This window comes from Leptodactylus fuscus, chromosome 2 (assembly GCF_031893055.1).
Source record: "Leptodactylus fuscus isolate aLepFus1 chromosome 2, aLepFus1.hap2, whole genome shotgun sequence".
NCBI classification, from domain to species: Eukaryota; Metazoa; Chordata; class Amphibia; order Anura; family Leptodactylidae; genus Leptodactylus; species Leptodactylus fuscus.
In genome coordinates this window covers 176818514-176842241 of record NC_134266.1, presented here as the reverse complement: position 1 = coordinate 176842241, position 23728 = coordinate 176818514, and the positions used below count along the sequence as shown (strand labels likewise).

Here is a 23728-nt window from a genome sequence, read left to right as displayed (position 1 = left end):
GAGTCCGCATGAGGATCTCCCTGAACAGAATACCAATACAACTGCAAGCGCTGTGCAGTTAAAGCACATGGACCTCGTAGACTATAATGATTCGTTCAAGGACCCCATTATAGTCTATGGGGTCTGTGCGCTTTGACAGCACAGCGCTTGCAATTGCGTTTGTATTCCGTTTGGGGGGGTCTCCATGCGGACTCTCCACGGATGGAATACAAAAGCAAATGTGACCCAATCCTAACACAGCACTACTGAAGAGATGTTCAGAATGTGTTGGGACACAACTCCAGTCCAGCTTCTTTCAAATTGCAGGAGTTCAGAGTTACTTGAGAGCAGCTGCTTATGGGGAGTATGCTGCATTTCAGGGATTGCACAATAGAAAAGTCAAGATACAATTAGTATACTATGGCATGGCTGTTGGGTGTTGTGGTTGGTGTCTATCAGCCATATGGATTACATTCATTGGGAGTATTGTTGCTGGAATTCCTTGGAAACACTGTATGTGTTTCACTGTTACTGGGCACTGTTGCTATCTTATCGAGTGTCAATGATTGTCACTGGTATTGCGGTTTTGTGGATTTGCCTCTTATATTCCCTACCTGTCTCTTTTACATGGAGCTGTGACAGTGGATATGGAGTATGTACTAATATTATAGATAGAATGAATTAAGTTGAACTACTACTGTACCTACAATTGAATGAGATATGGATGAGACCACAGTGCTCTAGTACGCTATGTCATACGCTATGTCTCCTTTGAAGGACTTACCGTGCTAACCCCATTATGTATCTATATATTGTACATATAATAGTATGTATAGTAAAAGTTACAGTGTTTTAAGAAGTAAGGAACCAAACCTGCAATGTGAAACACAGTGTTGCTGTATTACAACAGAAGCTATTATACATCAATGTTTAGCATCTTATTTGGACTGATTTGGCCTTTGATGACTTATTCAGGCAAGTTGCATATAAAAGCCCCCCGGGAATACAATTGTTTCCAAAACTTAAACACCTCAGCTGACATAGGGAGACTTTCTATAAGTCCTTAAGTGCAAAGTAAAATGCATGTCCAATATTCAGGTATTAGAAACTAATCTGAAGCCAGTATTGCTGTTCAACAGAAGAGGTGATATGCTCAGCAGTTTGCTTACAATATCTCAGCATATCTCCTTTGTAGGCATTGCAACTGCTCATCCTGAAAAAGACCTAATGAGGAGATTTTGCCATCTCTTCTTGCATACAAGACCCCATGATCTCAATAACAAGTACAAGAACAACAAGAACAAGAACAACAACAACAACTAGCGCTAACATATTCCACAGCACTTTACAAATCAGAGGGTACATGGACAGTATTTGACATTACAATGTGACAAAGAAACAATAAATATCAAACAATAGGAGTGAGTGCCCTTTTTGAGAGAGCTTCCAATCTATGAGGAAATATGGAGACACAAGAGGTCAGAGGGCTTGTTTGGTACAATAGTCCAGTCATCTTGTAATAAATAAGATCATATAACTGAAGCTGTACAAACCCATGACCAGCTGGTATCTATGAATACACAGATAGTAAGTGCAGGGAGCACAGGGTAACTTCTAGATGGAGCGGTCAGGTTCTGACAATAGAGTGGGAAGAATAACTTAGGATAAGAAATGTTAGCTAAGTGTGCAGAGGTATAAAACAATGTGGGCATTTGATAAGCCTGCCTAATTGTAGGACAGTTTTAAAGCTGCTATAGTTGGGTATTAATCTGATCATCCAGGGTAAAATATTCCAGAGCAGTGGTGCAGCTCGTGAAAAGTCTTGGAGATGGGAGTGGGGTGTTCGGATAATGGAGGAAGTCTAAAGTCATTGGCATAACAGTGATCACGTTTAGGGTGGTGGACAGTTATAAGTGAGTTGATGTAGGGAGGTGCAGTGCTACGTCTTTTGGGCTTCCTCGCAGCATCTGGCACTCTCTTGGTAACGTTTGCACTCGTCTGTGGTGTCATCAGTCCACATTCACTGCTAAGGAATGTTATTGGACCTCAACGGTGACATGGGCATGACAAGCGACATTGGAAAAAAATGTAACTTTCTTTAGTTGTAAACCTGGTCTAAAGGTACAATAAAGCCATTTACTTACCAGGTTTTCTGGTGTTGCTTTGTTTGCATGTTATTCTACAGCCTATGCTTGTTCAGTTGATGCACTGCATTATAGTCTCTTTTAGACCCTACAGACACTGTTTCGATTGCCGTGAACCTGCTTTCTTGCAATACAACATACTATTGCTTTGGATGATTTAACAATTTATATAAAAACTGGCGACATTGTAACATTCCCAATAAAAGTGTACTAGCCATCTCCACTAACAAGATTATAGAAGGGATATTTATTTCCCATGGGTTTACACTTGTATACTTTGTAAGTGAATTCCAATAAGTTTGCTTGCTTGCTTGTTTCTTATAAACCCTTGATTGATTTATCTACCTACAGTACATGAGTCTACATGACCAGGCAATATTTATGTGCTGGAGTTACAATGAAGAGGATTTTATCTACTGTATTTTCTTTTTGTCCATTTAGGTGAATTTTATCTTTTTATTCTCAGACAGAAGCTGTTTTGTTCAGGTATTATTGAGAAGTAATGGAAGTTATTTTAGCTCAGAGCTCTGACTTATTCCCTTATTTGTTTTAGTTCTCCCATGAACTCCAGGGCTCTTTTGTAGTCCGTAGGTAATTCAGAAATTTTGTGGAGGAAACCTAAGAGGAAAATGATAAAAGTGCCTTTAAATTAGATCACATTATTTTGTTATTATTCACTTATTTCAGTGGGCCAGATTGTATGGTATGTAATTCACTATTAGTGAAAACGATCGCTGACACATAGTAACTACATTCTACTTTCCTTATTACTACTTTCTATGTCATCAAACTAGAACATATATGAAAAGAAAATCTTAGGATCCATTCACACGGAGTAAAGGGGAGCTGGTTCTGGCATGATAACTCGCATAAGAATCAGCGCTGAAAAAAAGAGACTCCCATTGGCTTAAATAGGTTCTACGCGAAAAACGGAACCTATTGAAGTCAATGGGAGTCTTTTTTTCATCGCTGATTCTTACACGAGTTATCATGCCACAATTAGCGCCACTTTATTCTGTGTGAATGGACCCTTAATGTCCCACTTTTGTCAGTAGCGTAAAAAAAGGCAAATACTAATGTACATATGTGTAGAAATATTTCTTAGGCTGCTAAATTCATAAAGATAATCCATGCCATTTAATAACTGTGATGAATTTTTGTCCTCCATCTTAACAAGACTTCTAGCAACCAATTCTGTTCAACAATTGTAATGAATTTCCGTCCTCCATCTTAACAAGACTTCTAGCAACCAATTCTGTTCAACAATTGTAATTCCACCACAGTATAAGAACTGACATCTGAGCTCTGACTGGTATCGATGAGCAATAAGGCCAGTCTTCCTTGTTACACATGAGCAGCTCCAAATGGATGTACCTAGTAAAATTCATTCGGAGGGCCTAAAACACAACTACATGAAAATATTAATAGTAGAAAAAGAAAAAAATTGTGGCACTACTGACAAAATTGCACCAAGTCCATCCTAAGTATTCAACAGCATCTGTAGGGGGACGTTCACACTGAAATAATGGAGCGGAATTTAACTGCGCCTTATATACGGAGGTGTTCCTACTCCTGGAAAAAAACATGTAAAAATAGTACTATGCATAAAAAAAAGATGGGGAGGGCACTCACCAAGGCCAGATAAAACATGCCTTAAAACATGGTTCCTTTATTTAAAGTGACCGTTTAAGAGTGGCCGTTGCCCACTCTTGCTGTTCTGCTACATTTTCGCTCTATTGATGTTTTTATGTTGCTTTAAATAAAGGAACCATGTATAAGGATATCTGGCCTTGGTGAGTGCCCTCCCTATCTTTTTTCTATGCATAGTACTACATGAAAATATTGTATACACTCATTCACAAATTTCTAAACTGTTGCCACACAAATTATTTTCAGTAGTATCATAAACTAGGGCCCTATCAACTAGGAATATTTGCTCACAGAGCAGCAGGCCACAGACAGCAAGAAGATGCCAAAACATGATGATGTGATTGAAAGGATGGGCCCCAGGCAGGAAGAAGACTGGCTGGTCTAAGCCATCCAATGTGTCTACAGTATACTGTATATACCTCCTAACTTTTAAATAATTTACACCCAACCACTTTCACTTTGACTCCAACCATTCCCAACCATTTCTCTTTGTGCCCCCACACAATATAATTCTCCTACAGTCACCCTAACATGGTAACCCCCACATTATAATGTCCCTCTCCTGCTGCACCCTCAGTTTAATGCTCCCCTCCCATTGCCTCCACAGTATAAAGTCCCTCGCCTTGTGCACCACAGTATAATGTTCCCCTCCAGTTGACTCCACGGTATAAAGTCCCTCTCCTTGTGCACCATAGTATAATGTTCCCCTCCAGTTGACTCCACAGTATAAATCCCTTACCAGGTATCTCCATAGTATATGTCCCTTTTCTGTTCCTCCCAAAGTATAAAACAAACATAAAAAGACTAATACTCAACTCACCCCTTCCCTGCTGTTCTCTCTACTGTTTCTAGTTCTGAAGCTTCTTGAGGGAGTAATAGGTGTGATATAAGTGACATCACTACATCGCACCCACTGCTCCAAGACATTGGAAGCAGAAGGCAGGGGTTGAATCGTGGAGACAACACCTTGTTTCACAATTGCATTCATCTCATTTGTGTTCTCATCTGTTGGGTTGAAGTTGGGACATACCTTCTGCCATCCAGGACAGCAGGACAGCACGACAGCACCTGCGACTGTCACAATGAATCCAGGACAGTTTAGAGATATGAGTGGATACAAATAAACTGGGTTGTTTCTTAAATAATATAGTCAATATGTTATACTGATGCATAGCCTGGTTGAGATGATATTGCTATTCATCTGTATGAAGTGTATAATGCCATGTCGGGGAATTCTCCTCTTCATCTGTAGCCATAGGGAGTTCAGAGGTCTCTCTATTCCTTAAGTCACCAGTATTATAGATAGAAAATGGTAAGTGAGGGCCCCATAACATACTTTGCGTTGGGGAAATTACACTTTTGCCCGTGGAACAGGCCATATATAGGTCACTGAACCTAACCCTACTCTGAGTCATGTATGAAGGATTTCTGAAATAGTACTAATAATGTGGCAATTCTGAAATTAGTATTTAACATCATACTGAATGTCAAAGTAGGACTAATTCTAATGCCTAAGAGGATCGGGGCCATTACATTGTATGCTTGAATACTTGATAAAAGTTCTGTGCCCCCGGTGAAGAGCCCCTCCTCACATCAGCATCTATAGCGCTGTACGGTGAGAGGGGGTGTTCCTTACCTCCCAGTGATAATGCTGAGCAGTGAGGAACTCCCCCCCTCCCAGTATTTGTCTATGGATGAGTACTATCAGGAGGGGAGGGGGGCGTTCTTCACCGATCTCACAGTACAGCGCTATAGATGCTACTGTGAGGAAGGGCATTCCTGACTGACTGTCAGAAATGCCCTTCTGACGGTGAAGAGCCACAGTACAGGCACTGAGGACACAGAATGGGAAAGCACTGTCAGCTTTCTAATGATGTATAAAACCGCATGTGCCCCAGGAGGTGAAAGGTCCTCTTTAAGGCAGCTTATCCTGAAAAGTCATCTGAAGTGACAAGTATGCTTTAAATGTTTTAGAGCTACAGTATACCAGAAGGAATCAGGTCTGGAGGGCTAGAATTACAGACGTTACAAAGTTTGCAGGATATATGGGATTTATTGATGTGAGGATACAAGTTAATTAACGAGGATCTGCCATCTTTCCTGACATGTCTGTTTTAATAAATACATATGATCTTCATGAAATAATAATCCTAGAACATTGTTTCCTCTCTTATTCTTCTTTATTCCTTTGTTATTCCTCCTGGATGTGTTTGAATATATCGCTAACTAGATATTACCATTCCTCTGCTCCAAGGGGTGTTTCTGCACAATCTGCCACCGGCAGCTCTGATTGACAGCTACAGACTGTGTAGGGATACACCTATAACTAGTGACTTCCAGTTTCCCATTCATTCATAAATCTGTAGTAGGATAACAAAGGAAAAAGATAGTCAAGGGAATCTGAAAGATGTTTTACAATTGTAATAATATGTTGAATGCAAATATGTACTAAAGCATACATGTCATCAGAGCTGAAAGATCCTCTGTAAGTATTATTACCATGTAATTGTATTTACATTTCTTTAATATGTGTACGTAAAGGCTAGGGTACACTGGGAAATTTGTTGCAAGATTAAAAACCGCTAATTTTTGTGTGACTGTCGCGTCACAATCGTAGAATGAGCATGCAATACCATTGAAGTGAATGGCTTATTTTGGCCCTCAATTGTAAGTCTTGCTACGAATCTCGCCATGTAGCCGTAGCCTAAAGTGAGTCTGTCACTAGAACCCAGGATATCAACCCAGCCCCTATTTTTCCCAAAATGCAAATGAGCTTTTTTGGAGCACTGAGAGCTTTGTCCCTTAGCTCTTGATTCAGATAGCTCTGTGGAGCTGGGTTCTAGTGACTCCATTTGATGTTCAATGAAAAATGGCCCTTGTTACAAATGGAATTTTTATAGCTCATCTCTAAAGAACTGATCATTGCAATTTTTACCTAATTTACTGTATGAAAAGATGTGCAATTGCCTGTATGAATCTACATACTTTTTACATCCATTCAATAGTTTAAGTGAACCGTTATAGCTATGCAAACTGTCTGCTTCCATTATACCTATGGGGAACCACCGGCGTTTCTATAGGTATAATTGACATGCTGCAATTTCCAACACTGCGATGGTTTTTTAAAATTGCAGTTTGTCCGCTAAGTGTATTTTTCCACCAAATAGGGATGGGATTCTCTAGGTCACGTGTAACCTCAGCCTTAAAGAGAACTGAAAACAGGGAGCAGGGTGCACTAGAAGGCTTCCCACTGGCTGTTCCACCTTACTTGGCTTGACTGACTGGTCTCTCTGTATTTGTGGTTCCCTTCAAATATTTTTTTTTTAATAAAGTACTGTAAATCAACCTGCATAGGTCTTCAAAATATTGCAGATGTTAAGATACATGCAAAGTAAATAATACATTTTTGACATTGCCTGCCTGAAATCAGCAGAGAAAAATTTCCAGCACACAATTTTTTCATCTACCATTTTCAGTTTAAGGGTCCATTCACATGGAGGAAAATGGTGAGGAATTTGGTGTGGAATGTCAGAGCTGAAAAAAAAGCCTCCCATTGACTTCAATGGATTCTTTTTTCTGCTAGCAATCATTGGGAGGCTTTATTTTCAGTGCTGAAATTCCACACCAAATTCCTCACCATTTTCCTCCATGTGAATGAACCCTAAAAACATTGAGGTCCGTCAGGCTCCGCATGTTACTGCTTGACAGACCAGAACAAGAGACAGCCGAGGTTAGTGCGCACCTAGTATAAGATAGTACTAGGGCATGTATAGCTTGTAAGTTATATAGAATTGGAAACAAACTAAAAAATAAGTATTAAATGTTATGTATTTTCTCTTTACAGGATTATACTTTGACAATGTATTTTCAGCAATACTGGAGGGACAAGAGATTAGCTTACACAGGAATCCCCCTCAACCTCACACTTGACAACCGAGTAGCAGACCAGCTGTGGGTTCCTGACACCTATTTTCTAAATGATAAAAAGTCTTTTGTACATGGAGTTACAGTAAAAAATCGAATGATCCGCCTTCATCCCGATGGGACTGTTTTATACGGTTTAAGGTAAGCAAATCTTTAATTCAATGTACAGTAGTAATACTAAACCTCTTGTTTTTGTAAACTCATTTGCACTGACTTTTTTTCTCTTGCTTATTTCAGTACCAGTATGGTATTTTCTAAAACCAATCTTTATAATTTTAAGATATCAGACAATATTTCTGCGAGTTATTGTTACATTTTTGTTATTGCTTGTGTGAAAGCGTAATAGTTATCCTGTGTTCTCATTGATCTTGTTCTTGATTACACACTTATACGAAAATCCAGCATATATAGTTGCATAGTTACATAGTAGATAAGGTTGGATGAAGACATCAGTCCATCAAGTCCAACCTATAACCCAACAGTCCCCTGTTGAGGGAACACGGAATATGGCGAAAACTCTGTGGCAAAAAACCCAAAAAAAAATAAACGTTTTATTTTACATTACCTGAAGAAATGGATGAGATTCTGGCTAATCCCATACACACATTGCAGAAAGAAATCCACAGCAGAGATGTTGAATTTTCAAAAATGTCAATTATTCAATTATTCAAAGCTTGTCAATTATACTTGGTATTTTCTGTATCAGTATAGTAGAGGAAACAAGTCAGCAGAGGAAAATTCTGCAGACTTTCTGTGAAAAATGCATGTGGAAAAAAAACACAATGCATTTCCGCAGCTGACTTTTCCAAAGCATTTTTTTTGCAGCGATTCACTATGTGGAGCCTTAGACACAATAGACACAATTTCCCTCCTATTTTGTTTATTTTTTCACGGATATAAAAAAATTAAAACACATTTGAAATTTAAACAACATAAAAATAAAGCCCTATGTGTCCCCGAAAAAAGACACAGAAGTAGTTGAATGAGGCGTATAAGAAAAATGTTACAGCCCGCTAAACTACACATACAAAATAAACTTAAAATGTGTCTGGTCCTGGATCATAAATTGACCCGGTACTGAAGTGGTTAAGCATAAAATTTTGTCCTAAATCTCGCCCATGTATCATGAGATGCGTAAAATTAGATATGTGTCTTCTTTTAGCACAACTACAGGTGAGTAGAATCACTAAGGAAGAACACAGTAACCAAAGAAGTAAATTAACTGCTCCCTATCCTTTAAATTAAGTGGGGAGAAGTTTTTAAGATTACTGTTTCCTCCACCAGTCTTCCCCCTCGTTCACATCTGCATTGGTATTCCATTCGGGACAGTTCGCATGGGGACCCCTCCCGAAAGGAATACCGAACGCATTTGCAAGGGGTGTGCAGTGAAAGCGCACTGACCCCATAGACTATAATGGACGCTGTGTGCTTGCCGCGAGATCTCTGCAGGGAACACGTGGAGAGGAACGTACTTAATAATCATATCGAAGGGAAACAAAGGGGGGGAGGGAAAATTTAGGTTCAACTTGCAAAATATATAGAAGAATGGTGTGACTCACGTTCTTGAAAGGGTAATGCACGGAGAGTTCATGCGGCCCAAGAAACTTGTAATCAGGAACTTCTCAAAATGTAAAACTCCAGCATAAACGTCCTTTTTCATAAAAAATAACTTTTAATGAAAAAATTTTAAGTTAAAAAATCCACAAGTGTCTCTTAAGCAACCTCTGAGAAAACAGAATGTACTGTACAGTGAGCTACATTGAATAACTAGCAAATGCTAGTAGACACTGACTGACGCGTTTCGACACATGATGTGTCTTAGTCGTAGCCTAAGTAGTCGTAGGCTACGACTAAGACACATCATGTGTCGAAACGCGTCAGTCAGTGTCTACTAGCATTTGCTAGTTATTCAATGTAGCTCACTGTACAGTACATTCTGTTTTCTCAGAGGTTGCTTAAGAGACACTTGTGGATTTTTTAACTTAAATTTTTTCATTAAAAGTTATTTTTTATGAAAAAGGACGTTTATGCTGGAGTTTTACATTTTGAGAAGTACTTAATAATCTACTTTCCTCTCCGCATGAGTCATGTGGAAATTTCACAGCAAGCACATGGACCCAATTATAGTCTATGGGGTCCGTGTTCTTTTACTGCACAGCGCTTGCAAATGCGTTCGATAGTCCGTTCTGGGGGGTTCCCATGCAGACTCCATGAACGGATTACCAAACACACGTGAACTAGGGGTTACTCAGTTCCCCCATTGGTTTGGAATGCGTCTGAATTTTTAAGATACTCCAGCCTCTTTATAATTCTGGCATGCCCCTGTGTGCAAGAAGTGAAATGTACTCCAGTCAGATACTGGTTTAGGTTTCCGGTATAAGTCACCCAGGTTTTCTCTAAGAAAGGTGTGTCTGCCCCAGTCTGCCTTTAGCAAAAAGTATCTAAAGGGGCAGAAAACCATTTTAAGTACAATAAAAAAAATAATTAACATGAATTTTATTTATGTATGAATTAAACAGCCAAAGATGGACAAAATGTATAAAGATGTGTGCGTCTTTTAATAAATTTGGTATATTTTACTCCGGCATTCTTCAGTTTAAGAGTGGCTTATAATATTTTTAGGGGTGACACTGATATCCCAATAATGCATGTGAGTCTATCATGTTACATATGTAAACATTTGACAAATTTTGCAATCGTACAGGTTGACCTTGTGTGCTTAAAGGTTTCCTCCAAGGCATTTCTGATAATTAGTTTAATTAGCTTTTCAGTGAAAAAACACAAAGTTTAGTGAATATAGATTACATGTTGCAGACAGAAAAGAAGCTGCTTTTTGCTTTAGTATGTAAACTATTCCCAGTGTTCGAACATCTGTCGCCCCTTTGACATTAGTGTTTTGTTTAATTGTGATTTATTACAATTACATGTAATTTATGGCCAGGAAGAGTCCAAATGAGTAGAAGACACTCTTATTCCTCCTTCAGGTCACCATTATTTGGATATATTTTATGGTCCATAATACATCTGCAAATTCTTTCCCAAGTGAGAGTCAGGTGCTCCGAACTTACAGCAGCTAGGTCCCTATAAGGGCCCGTTCACACAGGCACAGAGGGGGGAAGATTATGGCACATAATACATGTCATAATCTGCCCCCTCACAATGGTGGTCTATGTAGACCACCACGCTTCTTTTTTTCCGTGAGCAGGCTGCCCTTCAGGCAGCTTTCGTGGCTCATCAAGCTGCGGCGTCCGCAATCTCTGGAGTCATCCCATTCATTTGAGCCGACTCCGGAGGGGGAGCCGTGACTGTCGGGAGCCACGACAGTCATGGCAGGCGGGTTTTGACCCAAGAGTGATGTGGCTCCCCGCGTCACTCTCAGTGCCAAAATCCGCCTGAACGCTCCCCTTGTAAACTTAGCCTAAAGCTGCTCCTAAAGGCCATTTGACCCATGGTACTCCTGTTCATTTATTTCCCAATTTACCCACTCAAACACGGTCTTGTTGAACTGAACTGATTTGCTGAGTTTAGTTTAGCTAAGCCAAATTTGATCCAGTAAATCCAGTCTATACATGGTCTGTTTTTTTTTTCCATTCCAAACATGGCCAAGTTCATGGTCCTTAGGGGGTTTCTGCTCTGACTAGGGTTGAGCGATCGTGTTCGGAAAAGATCGGATTCCGATCGGTGATCAAGAAAATTTCACGATCGCCATCGGAATTCCGAACACAAACTTTTTATGTGGGATCGAGATCGATGATTTTTCCCACAATGCTTTGCTTAGCCTTCACACTGAGTATACGCTGTATATTCAGTGTGAAGGCTCCGCTGCAGTTCCATAGGAATGAATGGAAGCAGCCGACACACAGCCTTAACTCCCTGCGCGCCGGCTGCCTCCATTCATTCGAATGGAAGGCTAAACTAAATCTCTAGTAGTTACTTACCTCTAGAGATGGCTGCTCCGGTGCCCTCCTTCTTCTTGCCTCGCTGCCCCGCCTCCCAGGTTAGTGTTTAAAGCGCTAGGTAGGTGGGGCTTGTGGCTTAGAGTGTGGGCAGGTACAGGGCGCGGAGACGTGACGTCTCCCCTCCCAGTACCCGCCCACACTCTCCTAACCTGGCAGGGAGGGGGCAGCAAAGGAAGAAAAGCAGCGTGGAGCAGCAGCGAGGCAAAGAATGAAGGCACAGGGCACAGGACCAGCCATCTCTGGAGCTAAGTGGACACCAGGGGGGACTAAGTAGCCAGAGGATTAAAAAATATCCTCTGGCTACTTTAGTGATTCACTACACAGCGTGGATTCTAACAATTGTTAGATTCCATGCTGTATAGTGAATAGGATTGCTTTTAAAATCCGATCTCCGATTAATAAAAAAATCCCATTGACTTGCATTGGGATCGGAATTGGGATCGAGATCAGGTTCGAATGAAAAATGATCGGAAATCGGATTTTAAAATCGATCCTGAAAAGTCAAGATCGGCTCAACCCTAGCTCTGACTAATAGATATAAAGCCATGCATGGGGACCCCATCCGCAGAGATGTTCATAGAGACAGGAAGGATCTTACAGTCACAACTACATTAATTAACTCATCCATTAATGAAATGCAATGTAATCCTTCAATGTGATAAAATGTGAAATGGGTGAATATTTTTTTCAGATTTGTTCATATAAACCAGTTTTAAGAATCCTATTATTTGGCTTTAAAATGCAACGCTAGAGAAAGAGCCTGACCCTGATTCAGATATATGAGATTCATTAAGCTATGCAGAGCCACATTATTTGTTTGGTGAAAGAAAACTGCAATATTATTATGAGTACAAACAACAAGAATATTGTAAGTTCGCACTTCGCTCTGCACCTTTTCATGTGCATGGTTGGTCTATACTTGTCAGCAGTTTTTCAGTATGGGTTTCATGTTTCAAAGAGCAATAATTTACAAATCAATGGGTGTAACATTCCTGAGGGTTGGTGGGGATTACATTTATGGTTAGACCTCATTTTTCTCCAGTAATGATTCCAATGCTAAGTATTGAGGTGGAGGATTTTCAAGCCTCACATAGTTATAGGAAGCAGCAAAAATTTGCTTTGTCATGGATTTGTAGTGCTAGATACCGTTTGAGCCCATTAAATAAAAATAAGCTACAATGTTAGAGACCTATTAAACCCAATGTGTTTGGGAACAAAAGTCTATGGAATAATTTTAGTCTGTTTTGTTATTTTCTTTAAGACCTAGGAAGCAGGTCAATGTTGGACTAGGATGCCTGGGGGCCCCTAGTAAAATTCTTTATGAGTGCGCCATATACAGCAACATGCAAATATCGTCAGATACTTGTTCGCAAATTCCTAAAATGTTGACTATGCTAACTATTTTACTACAGTAGTAGCTTGCTGCCTGGCCCTTGCCTCTGGTTGTTTCTGACCTGGGGTCCTGTGAGTAGTCTAACATCTAGCCCTTGTCTCTGATGCTTTCTGTCCTGGAATCCTGTCAGTAGCCTGCTGCCTAGCTCTTGCCTCTGGTACCTTCTGTCCTGAGGTCCTGAAAATAGCCTGCTGCCTGGCCCTTGCCTCTGGTGCGTTCTGTCCTGTCAGTAGCGTGCTGCCGAGCCCTTGTCTCTGGTACTTTCTGTCCTGGGGTCCTGACAGTAGGCTGCTGCCTGGTTCTTGCCTCTGGTACTTTCTGTCCTGGGGTCCTGGTTGTTTCTGTCCTGGGGTCCTGTCAGTAGCTTGCTGCTGCCCCCTTGTCTCTTCTACTTTCTGTCCTGGGGTCTTGTCAGTAGTCTGGTGCCTATCTCTTGCCTTTACCTGTGGCCCTCTTAGTTCTGTGAGCCGGAGATATGTGTTCACACAGGACAAGACATCGGGCAGCAGAAAGATTTGCCATCTTTCAAAAACAGAAAGCAGAAAACAGTATATGCCATGAAGAAGTGATTTGACCCTGGATGATTGTTATGACCCGGTTTCAGCAGTCTCAGCCTGTTGGGTTCAGGCGCAGAGTGTCCGGACAGCATTCAGCGCGTGAACCACCTGATGCACGGCAGGGGAATGTTCACACCAGACATGCTGTTTCTGCTCTGGCACTCGGGCGTGGATCACGTGGTGAATTGCCTGGTGGATCAGTGCCTGGTGTGTCTTGGCCTCTGAAGGGGTTAAGTTCTCTGCAGTGCTGAATACTTCACAGGCCATGGGCGAGGCCTTCTCTTTACTATATAAGGCTGTTGCACATGCTATCTTATGCCGGTCTTAAACTTCTGTTCCTGTGCTCCAGAAATGGTCTGTTGTCTGAAGCTGCTACCACCTGCATCCCGGCCCATCCAGTTTCTTGCTCCTGTTCACACAGTACTGGTTCGTTAAGTATTGAGCTCCTATCCAGACATCCAGACATAGTGTTCCGAGCGCAGCGAGCCCTAGGTATTTTTCTGTTTGGAGGTTTGGAATTTTTTTGGGTAGGGGTTTTTTGGGTGTGTGATACTCAGTTCTGTTTTTTCCTATCCCTTGCTTAGTTCAGTTATTCTGTGTTTCACGTTTATTTTCTCCCTATGCTTTTGCGTACTCATGTTCACCGTTAGTCCAAGTCTGGACATCCGTGGGGGGCTTGTTCTGTATCTGCCTCTCCTTCGTAAACGTGAAGCTAGACAGGGGCTCTATTTCCCTTTGTAGGTTAGCTACTTCTCCGGCTGTGGTCGTGCCCATTCAGGCAAGATAGTCGGGCCCACGGCTACTTCTAGTTATGCTAGGCAGGGTGTAGGAGTATCCACACTAGAAGTCCAAACTGCTCATACTTCTGATTTATATATATATATATATATATATATATATATATATATGTTTTTCCTTTACTGGACTGAGAAGTTATCAGTCAGGGGCCAGTCCGTGGTCAGGAATCCCCAGACCATAACAATGATAGCATATAACTATAGGCCAATAAACCCTCCTTAAAATCTACTAATTATGGAATGTAGTAAGGACTGAAACTCTTCTGTTTCCTGTTGAGAGGATGTGCAAACGGCACCCATCTTACCTCTGTTAGTTGGTGTTAGGGTTAGGCTGTGAAGCCAGAGCTCCCACCCGCATTAAATGTATTGCAGACTTGCACCCTGACAGCTGGGAGCACTAAAACTGTTTCCCATAATTACCCTGTCAGATGGCTGGACCAAGGTCCGTTCCACTGACTCCAGGGGCATAGGAGAATCATCTTAGGCATATGTGCTCCTCACACCCTGATCGTTATCTTAAAGTAGCTACCAAAATCTCACCCTGCTGCCAGTGTAGCCACCACAGTTACTGCTTACCAATATTGGGGGAAGAGAACACCCCGTCAGAGACAGTTAACCCTGCCAAGACCTCACTGTACTGCCACTGTACCCCAACACAGTTACCACTCGGCAATACTATCTCTTGGCTGGGACAGTTAACTCTGCCAAGACCTCACCGGTCTTGAAGTGTACGATATACCAACCTTCAACTGAAGATTTATCAAATGAAATTCAGCAACAAAAAGTCACTAAGTGGTATGGTAAAGAATTATTTGTTTTTGCTTTATTAATAAATACAGTACACGTATTAAAAATATAACTTTTTCATATTAGAGCTACAAATATCACAAAATTATGGCTTTTTCTAGAAGGGACATACCACCTGAATTATGCTTGTTTTTTTACAAATTTTGACACACTGAGCTCAAAAAGTTGGCCTAGAGTCAGAAGAAGATAACTCTGTACACTGTATAGTGACTGTACCATTTCATAATCCACTCACTTGAATGGGATTTGAGTGTCAATACTCAGTACTCAATACTACGCAGTGTACTGAGCTCCACAGAGCAAGCACTTGCACCAATTGATTGATGTGGATGATGAGTGTCATACCTATACTGATCTGGTATTGACCTGTCCTAAATTTTGGACAACCCCGCTAACAGAGAGTAATAGTGGCGACAGTTCAGTTTTTCTTCGTATTCTTTATCTCTAGAGAGACTTTAGGTTTCTAGTCCTTCTTTAATACATTACATGGTAATCCTTGTTAAGATCACATTATTTACTATTGTATAAAATGATGGAGGGTATTTGGTAATGTAACACCATTGTATATACTCTGCATTAGAATTGATTCACTGGAGTGATTGCTAATTCCAAAACATTTGATGGAAACCTATGTACAAAAGGCTAACATTTCACTGTAGTTCATCACTTTCTTCTTGAATCTTAATTGCTATGGGACTCCCTTCTTGTAGTTTTCACTATGCAGTGCATTCTATCATGTACCTAGTGTATTATATTGCCTGTCTTAGCACACAATGTATATATTGTTTGGTTTCTTATATTCTTATTTCAAACACGGCTTCATTATGTATTACCTTAAAAAACACTGGTCCAGGGGGAAAATAATGTTAATGTTATTTTGCATTCATTAAATCTTTACTTGTACTTTTTTTCCAAAATGTGTCTTTTTCTATAGACTGAAATCAGAGAAAACTTGATTTTTTACTTAAACAGTTCCATTTTTCACTCAGCATTTGCTTACTTTGCTTATCCAATAGTTGATTTTTTTTTCTTGAGGTCTTATTAATATATGAATGAATAGATTTACCTTGGGCCATTCATCAATTCTAGCACCAAGTTAAAGAGAGTGCCCCGTTAAGACAACCCCATATGTATTAATGACGCACGTGGACATCATAGAGGGGATCCCCTCCTTGTCATTTCCTGCTATTATCCTTTGCTAGTGGCTTAAGCTTGGTCAGGTTTGGCCCCAATAAACTTGTATATTTGCACATAATAATCTCCATTTATATCGCTCCAGTATATGTCTCAGCACTTTTCATTTCTGAAGGTACATTTACAGTATAAAGAAAACCAGACACTCCAGGGTAACAAATTTAATAAATCAAGAAAAGAGACAAAAGGGTCCTGCTCAGAAGAGCTTACAGTCTGTGGGGAAGTAGGGAGTGACAAGATAGGTAAAATTGCTCATTTTGTAACAATAGTGTAGCTATATTTTACAATAAGATACAATATTAATAAAATGTGTCATATTTTTATATAAGGTCTAACATATTAGTCATCTGGCCTATATTTCATTATGCACAGATATACAGTAGTTTAGGATATGGTATATGGAGTACTAAATGAAGGTTAGAGACGGGTTGGTAGTTAGCAGCACAGGACGGGTCCAGGGAGGGTTTTTTCAATAGCGGAGTTATAACAGCATGCTTGAAGGAGGATGGGAAGCTTCCAGAAGAGAGAGGTTAAATATTTTAGTAAGGTAAGTCGTGACAGCAAGCGACAGAGATAGGAGAAGTGTGAGCGGAAGGGGTCACTACTGCAGGTTGTAGGGCGAGATGAAGAAAGTAGCTGGGAGACTTCCTCTTCTGTAACAGGTTCAAATGAGAATGGACAGTCTGAAATGCCACCTGGGGCTTGAGCAGTTATTTCCTGATGGCTCTTATCAATTTTATCATGAAAATAAGTGACCAGGTCATCAGCACTAAGGTCTGTGAATGGCGTCTGTACCTTGGGTGTGAGTAAGGAGTGAAAAGTTTCAAAAAGACTTTTAGGGTTGTTGGAGAGAGAAGAGATGAGGGCTGCGAAATAGGCTTGTTTGGCGAGGTAAAGGGCAGAACTATATGTTTTAAGCATAAATTTGAAGTGGAGGAAATCTGCAGGTGAACGTGATTTTCTCCAGAAACGTTCAGCACACCTAGAGCACCGCTGAAGATATTACAAAATAATAAAGAAAAAAAAATTACATCTAATGTGCCAGGATCACTGGATCACTATTCTTAATCAAAAAACTGTTATATATTAACTAAAAAACTGCTACCAGAAAATGAGTTCCTTAAAATAAAGCAGCACAATACTATAAGAGTAGAGCTCAACCCTATGATTTACAATTACCGTATATACTTGAGTATAAGCCGACCCGAATATAAGCCGAGGCCCCTAATTTTACCACAAAAAACTGGGAAAACTTATTGACTCGAGTATAAGCCTAGGGGGGAAAGGCAGCAGTTACTGGAAAATTTAAAAAATTCAAATGGTCTGAGTTTTTGGGTGCAGTAGATGCTGGGTGCTGGGAAAGGGGAGGGAGTGTTTTGGTTGTCTGTCTGCCCCTTCCCTGAGTTTGAGGACTGGGTTTTTCCCACCACTTGGAATTCAGCCTGGCTGAATACAGGGTATCTGCAGTGCTCCTATTAATTCTTTCCTGACGGAACAGGAGCACTACAGATACCTTATATCAGGGGTGCTCACACTTTTTCAGCATGTGAGCTACTTTATAAACTGACCAAGGGCTAAGATCTACTACCCACTTTTTGTGGGCGGGGTCTGTGGGCGGACCAGGGCGGGGCCTGTGGGCGGGGTGATCGACCCATACGTCCTCCGTGATGGATCGGTAGATCGCGATCGAGGTATTGGGCACCCCTGCCCTATATTCAGTAGACTGGGCACTTTCAGATACAGGGATACCTAATGTGAATGTGTTTCAAAGTAATTTTCTACTTTTATATGTATTCTAGGGAAAGGAGGGATTTAGAACTTTTATTTTTTATTTTTTTATTATATTTTTTAAAGCTTCTTTTTTTTTCACTATTTTATGGGAGATTCTATACGTTATTGTTACATTACATTACATTACTATAGACACCCCCCCCCCCCCCAAAAAAAAAAAAAAAAAAAAAAAAACATTTTTTTTTTTCTTGCTTGACTCAAGTATAAGTCGGGGTGGACAAAAACTGCGCTGAAAAACTTGGCTTATACTCCAGTATATACGGTAAATGGTGAATGTTTATAGCGTAGGCAACCATGAATAAGTGAAACCACGCTAACTAAAACAGTGGCTACTGGGGTTCTAAATCTATTGTTTTCTTTTGTCCTCTCTCAATTTTTCTTTTTATTGGTAAGGCATTGTTGTTCAGACAAATTTTTTAACTATAACAGGTATTTTACCCCCCGATTTTTCTCAACCATTTTTATATGTAATCTGAAACCTGTATCATCGGACCATTTTGGTATAACTGTCTGCTGACTGCTATTGATAGGTGTGTTAGCTCTTACCTTTCCATATTTTGTTCTATATTTCTGTATTTCAGCTTGATTTTGAACTCTAGCTCTATTTCTGATGTTGCTATACTTATGCGCCTTTCCTCTTTCTAGTTCACTCCAGCATCGTTTATATTCTCGCAGGTAAAGAATTTTCAAAACAATTAGAGATTTACAACAAAGAGGTTAATGCACTTAGTGCTTATAGCTAAAACTTGAGTGGTACAGTTAATATTCATTTGTGAAAATGTACCTTACGCCTACAATGCTTCATCCTCCTACTGAGCAAGTTTATTGTTGATGTTTTCTTTTATTTATTTAAGTGCATTGGCTTAGACTGTGTTCACATCTGCGTTGGAGGCTCAATTAGGGACCTACATCATAGATTACTTTGTTTTTCATGGGATGAATAGCACTGCATGCAGCACTATTTTTTGTCAAAGTGCCAGACACTGATGTAGAACCCAATGGACCCCATTGTAAGTCAATAGGGTCTGTTGGATGCCACTGGTGTCCGTCAAGTAACTGATCTTGTACTGCGTAGTTTCTATTTATGTCAGAAACCATAAAGCAGATGTGAAAAGAGCCTAATGTGACATAATTGAGTCTAGGTAGCAAAACCCTTTATTTATAATTAGTGCCTAGACTACAGTCAAGTCACACATTACAATTAAATTATTACCATATTGGCTACTGTGACAATTTTGACAATAGACAAAATAGTCTATTTTTTATTTTTTTGGACGGAGAGAGCACTACACTTATCTCCACTTGAAAACTTTTCTTCTATACACTATAGATGAAGATCCATTGGCACCTCGGTTATTTGCTTTACATAGCACAGCTAGTGGCTGTAAGGGGGCCTTCACGCGATGTAACGCTCCACTCATTTTGTCCATTTTAGGCTCCATTCACATAGAGTAACGTTGGCGTTTTTTGTGCTTATTTTGTGCTTATTTTGGCACATAGCACCGCGTAAACGCCGCTTTAACGCCGCGTTTGCTCCGCGCTATTTTGCGGTCGCGTTGAACGGCGCAAACGCGGCGTTTATGCGGCGTTAAGCGGCGCTATGTGCTAAAATAAGCACAAAATAAGCACAAAAAACGCCAACGTTACTCTGTGTGAATGGAGCCTTACATGTGTAAAAATACACGTGTAAAATGTAGTTAGCCATTGAGTCCAATGGCTTTTTTTTTAATGCGCGTATTTTTGTGCGCGCAAAAATACGCGCATAAGACATTGAACTCAATGGCTTACTACATTTTACACGTTTATTTTTACACATGTAAAATGGACACAATGAGCAGAGCGTTACATCATGTGAAGGCACCCTACGTCTCCTCACTCAACAGGAGAGGTCGGGGCTGTATTCAAGTCAGGACTTTGAATTGGTCCTTCTAAACTTTACTCTTCTTTAACCATTTGTTTGTACAACAACTTGTCTTCAAATTTATTATGCATTGTATGCCAGTTTGATGCTGTACAAGGCATAAAAAGTAGCATTTTTTTGTGAAAATTGGCATTTTCCACTAAGCAATTGCAAAATGTTTACTTAAATTTTACTTCTGTGCTACCTTTGCCAATTCCCTGAAAAGGGGAACCTGATGAGAGCGAGCAGGGGACAAAGCCATCGTTCACGCCAGGTTTAACATCATTTACATCAGAAATCAGTCATAATTGATATAGGAAATGTATGCCAGCTATGAACTGGTGTACATTTCCTTTCCAGGTACATGGCCTGGCAGAGGGTATGAGTCAGTTATGATGAGGCATGTACTTTGTCATAAATGAGGTGCACCCTCCACCTACTCTGAGTTTATGAAGGCTGGCAATGAGAATGCCATTGTCTTTTTGCATGACCCTTGTTTCCAGATTCAGGTTATAGACAGAGGTCCTGACATTTTCCTTTATTACTGCTACAATTTGTAATTCATTGTTCCATCACTGAGGACTAGCCATACTGGCTCAGATGTAGTAAAACAGCACAAAACCATGATACTACTGTCACCTTGTTTCACAGATGGTATGAGGTTTTTATGCTGAAATGCAGTTTGTTTGTTTTTTATTTCTCCATTTTGCAATAAAAAATATATATATATATATATATATATATATATATATATATATATATATATGGGATGTTACAGCCAGCGAGGACTTCCAGCAAAAGAAGACAGCTGAGTAGCAGGACTAGACCACGCTGGATGGACAATGGAGCACTGGTGACAGTGTTAAAACATAACAGCAACTCAATAATTTTGGTATCACTATAATCGTACTGGTCTGCAGAATATAGTTGTCAATACTGACATGTCATTTTGGCTGCACAGTGAACACTATAAAATCAAAACTCATGAGAATATAGTGAAATGCAGTTTTTTTCTAATTCCACCCCTTTCTGATTTTTCTACATCTTACCAACACATCACACAGAATATTAAATGAAACCAATATAAAGTACAATGTGTCCCACAAAAAATAAGTCCTTATCTATCTAAGCTAATGGGAAAATAAAAATGTTATGGCTCTTGGAAGAGGGGGAATAAACAATGAAAATGAAAATATGAAACATTTTTGTGGTGGCAAGAGGTTAACAATAAATAGACATTAAAATACTATTGTGCTTTACGTATGGTATAGTATGTACTAAAGCCTTTACTTTGTTAAGACAGTTGTTACTGTATTTATAATCCTTGTGAGGATATCCTTATAATATTTCCATTTCAATGACAGTGTAAAAATTGCTTTTATTCAATTGGTGTACCAGGTGGTAAAAAGTGATGAAACATTTGCCTAGTAGCTAATAATTGCCTGGATTAATGTAATCAATACAGAATGTTTCCTGCATATTCCAATACTATTATTGACTTATACAGTAGTTACCTATTTACAAAGGCTGAACAACTCTGAATATCTCAAGCCTATCCTCATCATGTCCAACCATGGCTTTGTTTCATTCAACTGAGAAATTTTTTTGGTGGAGTGAAAAAAAAAAACAAAATACTTTAAGTTTTGCTTTAATAATAATTTTTATCCACTAGATTGTAACAGAAGTTTCATAGCATTGTGACTGCCTTTATCTGGAGCACAAAAGGACTAGGATAGCCTAGCACTCACTGTTTCCAAGTTGGGAAACAGGGTTGGGCTTTCTAATTTTCAGCTGTGCTACTGAGCACAACCATTGGTAAACAGTTTTGCTCCAAACAGTCCAGTTTTTCACCTTTTGTTCCCTAGTATAGGGAGCTTTGGTATTGTATGTACTGTATACTTTTGGGGTTCAAGCTGGAAACCCCTCACCCCGGGTGGTGTGCAGGAAGAAGGTGCACTAGTTGAGGATTTCTCCTATGTTGGATTATATTCATGTACGCAGATAGGATATACAAAGTTGGCCCTGTGTTCTACTCTTATGTATTAATAAATCATAAAAAAATCATATTGTTTTTTCAGTGCAAATTGTGTAAACAGGTCTTTCTCTGCTATCAGCAAAATTCTATTTTCTGTTCTAGTATGTCTGTAAAAATGCTATTCGTCTACCTCTCACATAATCTGTTCCCTATAGCCCATTCTCTCACATACTGCCCATAGTTTCCTCTCCTATCACAGTTAGGTCACCATGTTAGCTTTCCCAGTGATATTATCAGCAGCTGTTTTCAGCACCAAACAAACCTGATCATGTGCCAGGGCCCCCTGCTCCTGGGAGGCCCACTGAGCTACGAGGTACTTGGTTCAGTTTTTATCCTGCACGTATAGGAAGTTAAACTGGAACTCCTCACCCATTATTCATTGCTGCGCACCATTACTTTAGGCTCTGAGAGAAGAGAAAACACTGCTGTACCAATGCAGGTTGGATCCGCTGGCTGAATGGACAGACTGCTTATACAGTACAGGCAGGCACTGTATGGTATAATCATGAACACACAGCCAAGGACATACAGTCTCAGGGCCCTGGCTCGTATTGTGTCAGCAAACACACAGGACACTGCTTTGGAAGTTTATGATGGCAAAAAAAAGACACAACTCAAAAAACTATTTATTCTCATGAAATGGCTGACACATGTGCGTATGATGAAAAATATGATATACTGTACAGTAGTGGTAAAGCTTTTGAAGACAAGTAGATGCAAATTACTTAGTCTCTGTTCTCATTTTTTGCCAGTCCCTTGGAGTCCCTGGGATTTTTTCAGCAGCAAGAATTGCATAATCTGCTATACTGTCTCTTCTGTCAAAAATGTCAGAATATCAATGTCAATGGGTCTATTGAGATTCATCAATATAAGTTTGTAAACAGATGCAACATAAATGTCATGGCTTCATCATGAACACCCAAATATAGACATTTCCCATTTTGTAGTATTTGGTGTTCTTTAGCTCAGAATACCATCATTGCACCCAAGCTTTCTGTTGGTTGCAGATTTCCCCTATGATGATAAAATTCCATACTTTAGCCATTGAGTCCATTAAAAACAAAATAAAAACGTTTTTCTCTTTGTGTATTTGAGCTTATCAATACATTGGAGGCAAAGGTATTGTGACATCCTTATGTCACATTTATGTACATATGCATTACTGGAAATATAGTAAAAAGGAAGTAAGATCACAGAACCCAGTTTGAAATGGAAACGCAAGTGCCAATATCTCTCCATAAGTATATGAATTTCTTGTTACTTTGAACTCCATCTATATTCACAATATATCTAGTTCTTTTTATTTATTAATACTTACTAGAATGTGATCGTATATAAAGTATGTTATAATTAAATTTCAGTTACCCCCAGTACTCCCTTACCATGTAAGTGGAGGTGCCAGTAGGGGCATCTCAGTCTCTTGATACGTAGCAATGATTTACAGCAATCTCAGATCAGTTGGTAGAATACACAAGACTCGCACCAGGCTCCCACCTTTCACACTGGCTGTAGCAGATATTTGTTGAGGAAAGTCAGATGTTGACAGAAACATCCAGATTTAGTAATTTAATCGTCGTTATTACTAATTTTTGGATTCT

The 23728-nt window shown here is 39.8% G+C and overlaps 1 protein-coding gene across 2 annotated transcripts in view; it reads left to right on the top strand.

The window, feature by feature from the left end:
* GABRB3 (gamma-aminobutyric acid type A receptor subunit beta3) overlaps positions 1-23728 on the top strand; it is a 297693-nt gene that overhangs the window by 227746 nt on the left and 46219 nt on the right. For both annotated transcript variants that reach the window (XM_075265195.1, XM_075265196.1), the window contains one exon: positions 7618-7838. In XM_075265195.1, the coding sequence (XP_075121296.1) occupies positions 7618-7838 (221 nt within the window). The remainder of the gene's footprint in view (positions 1-7617; positions 7839-23728) is intronic.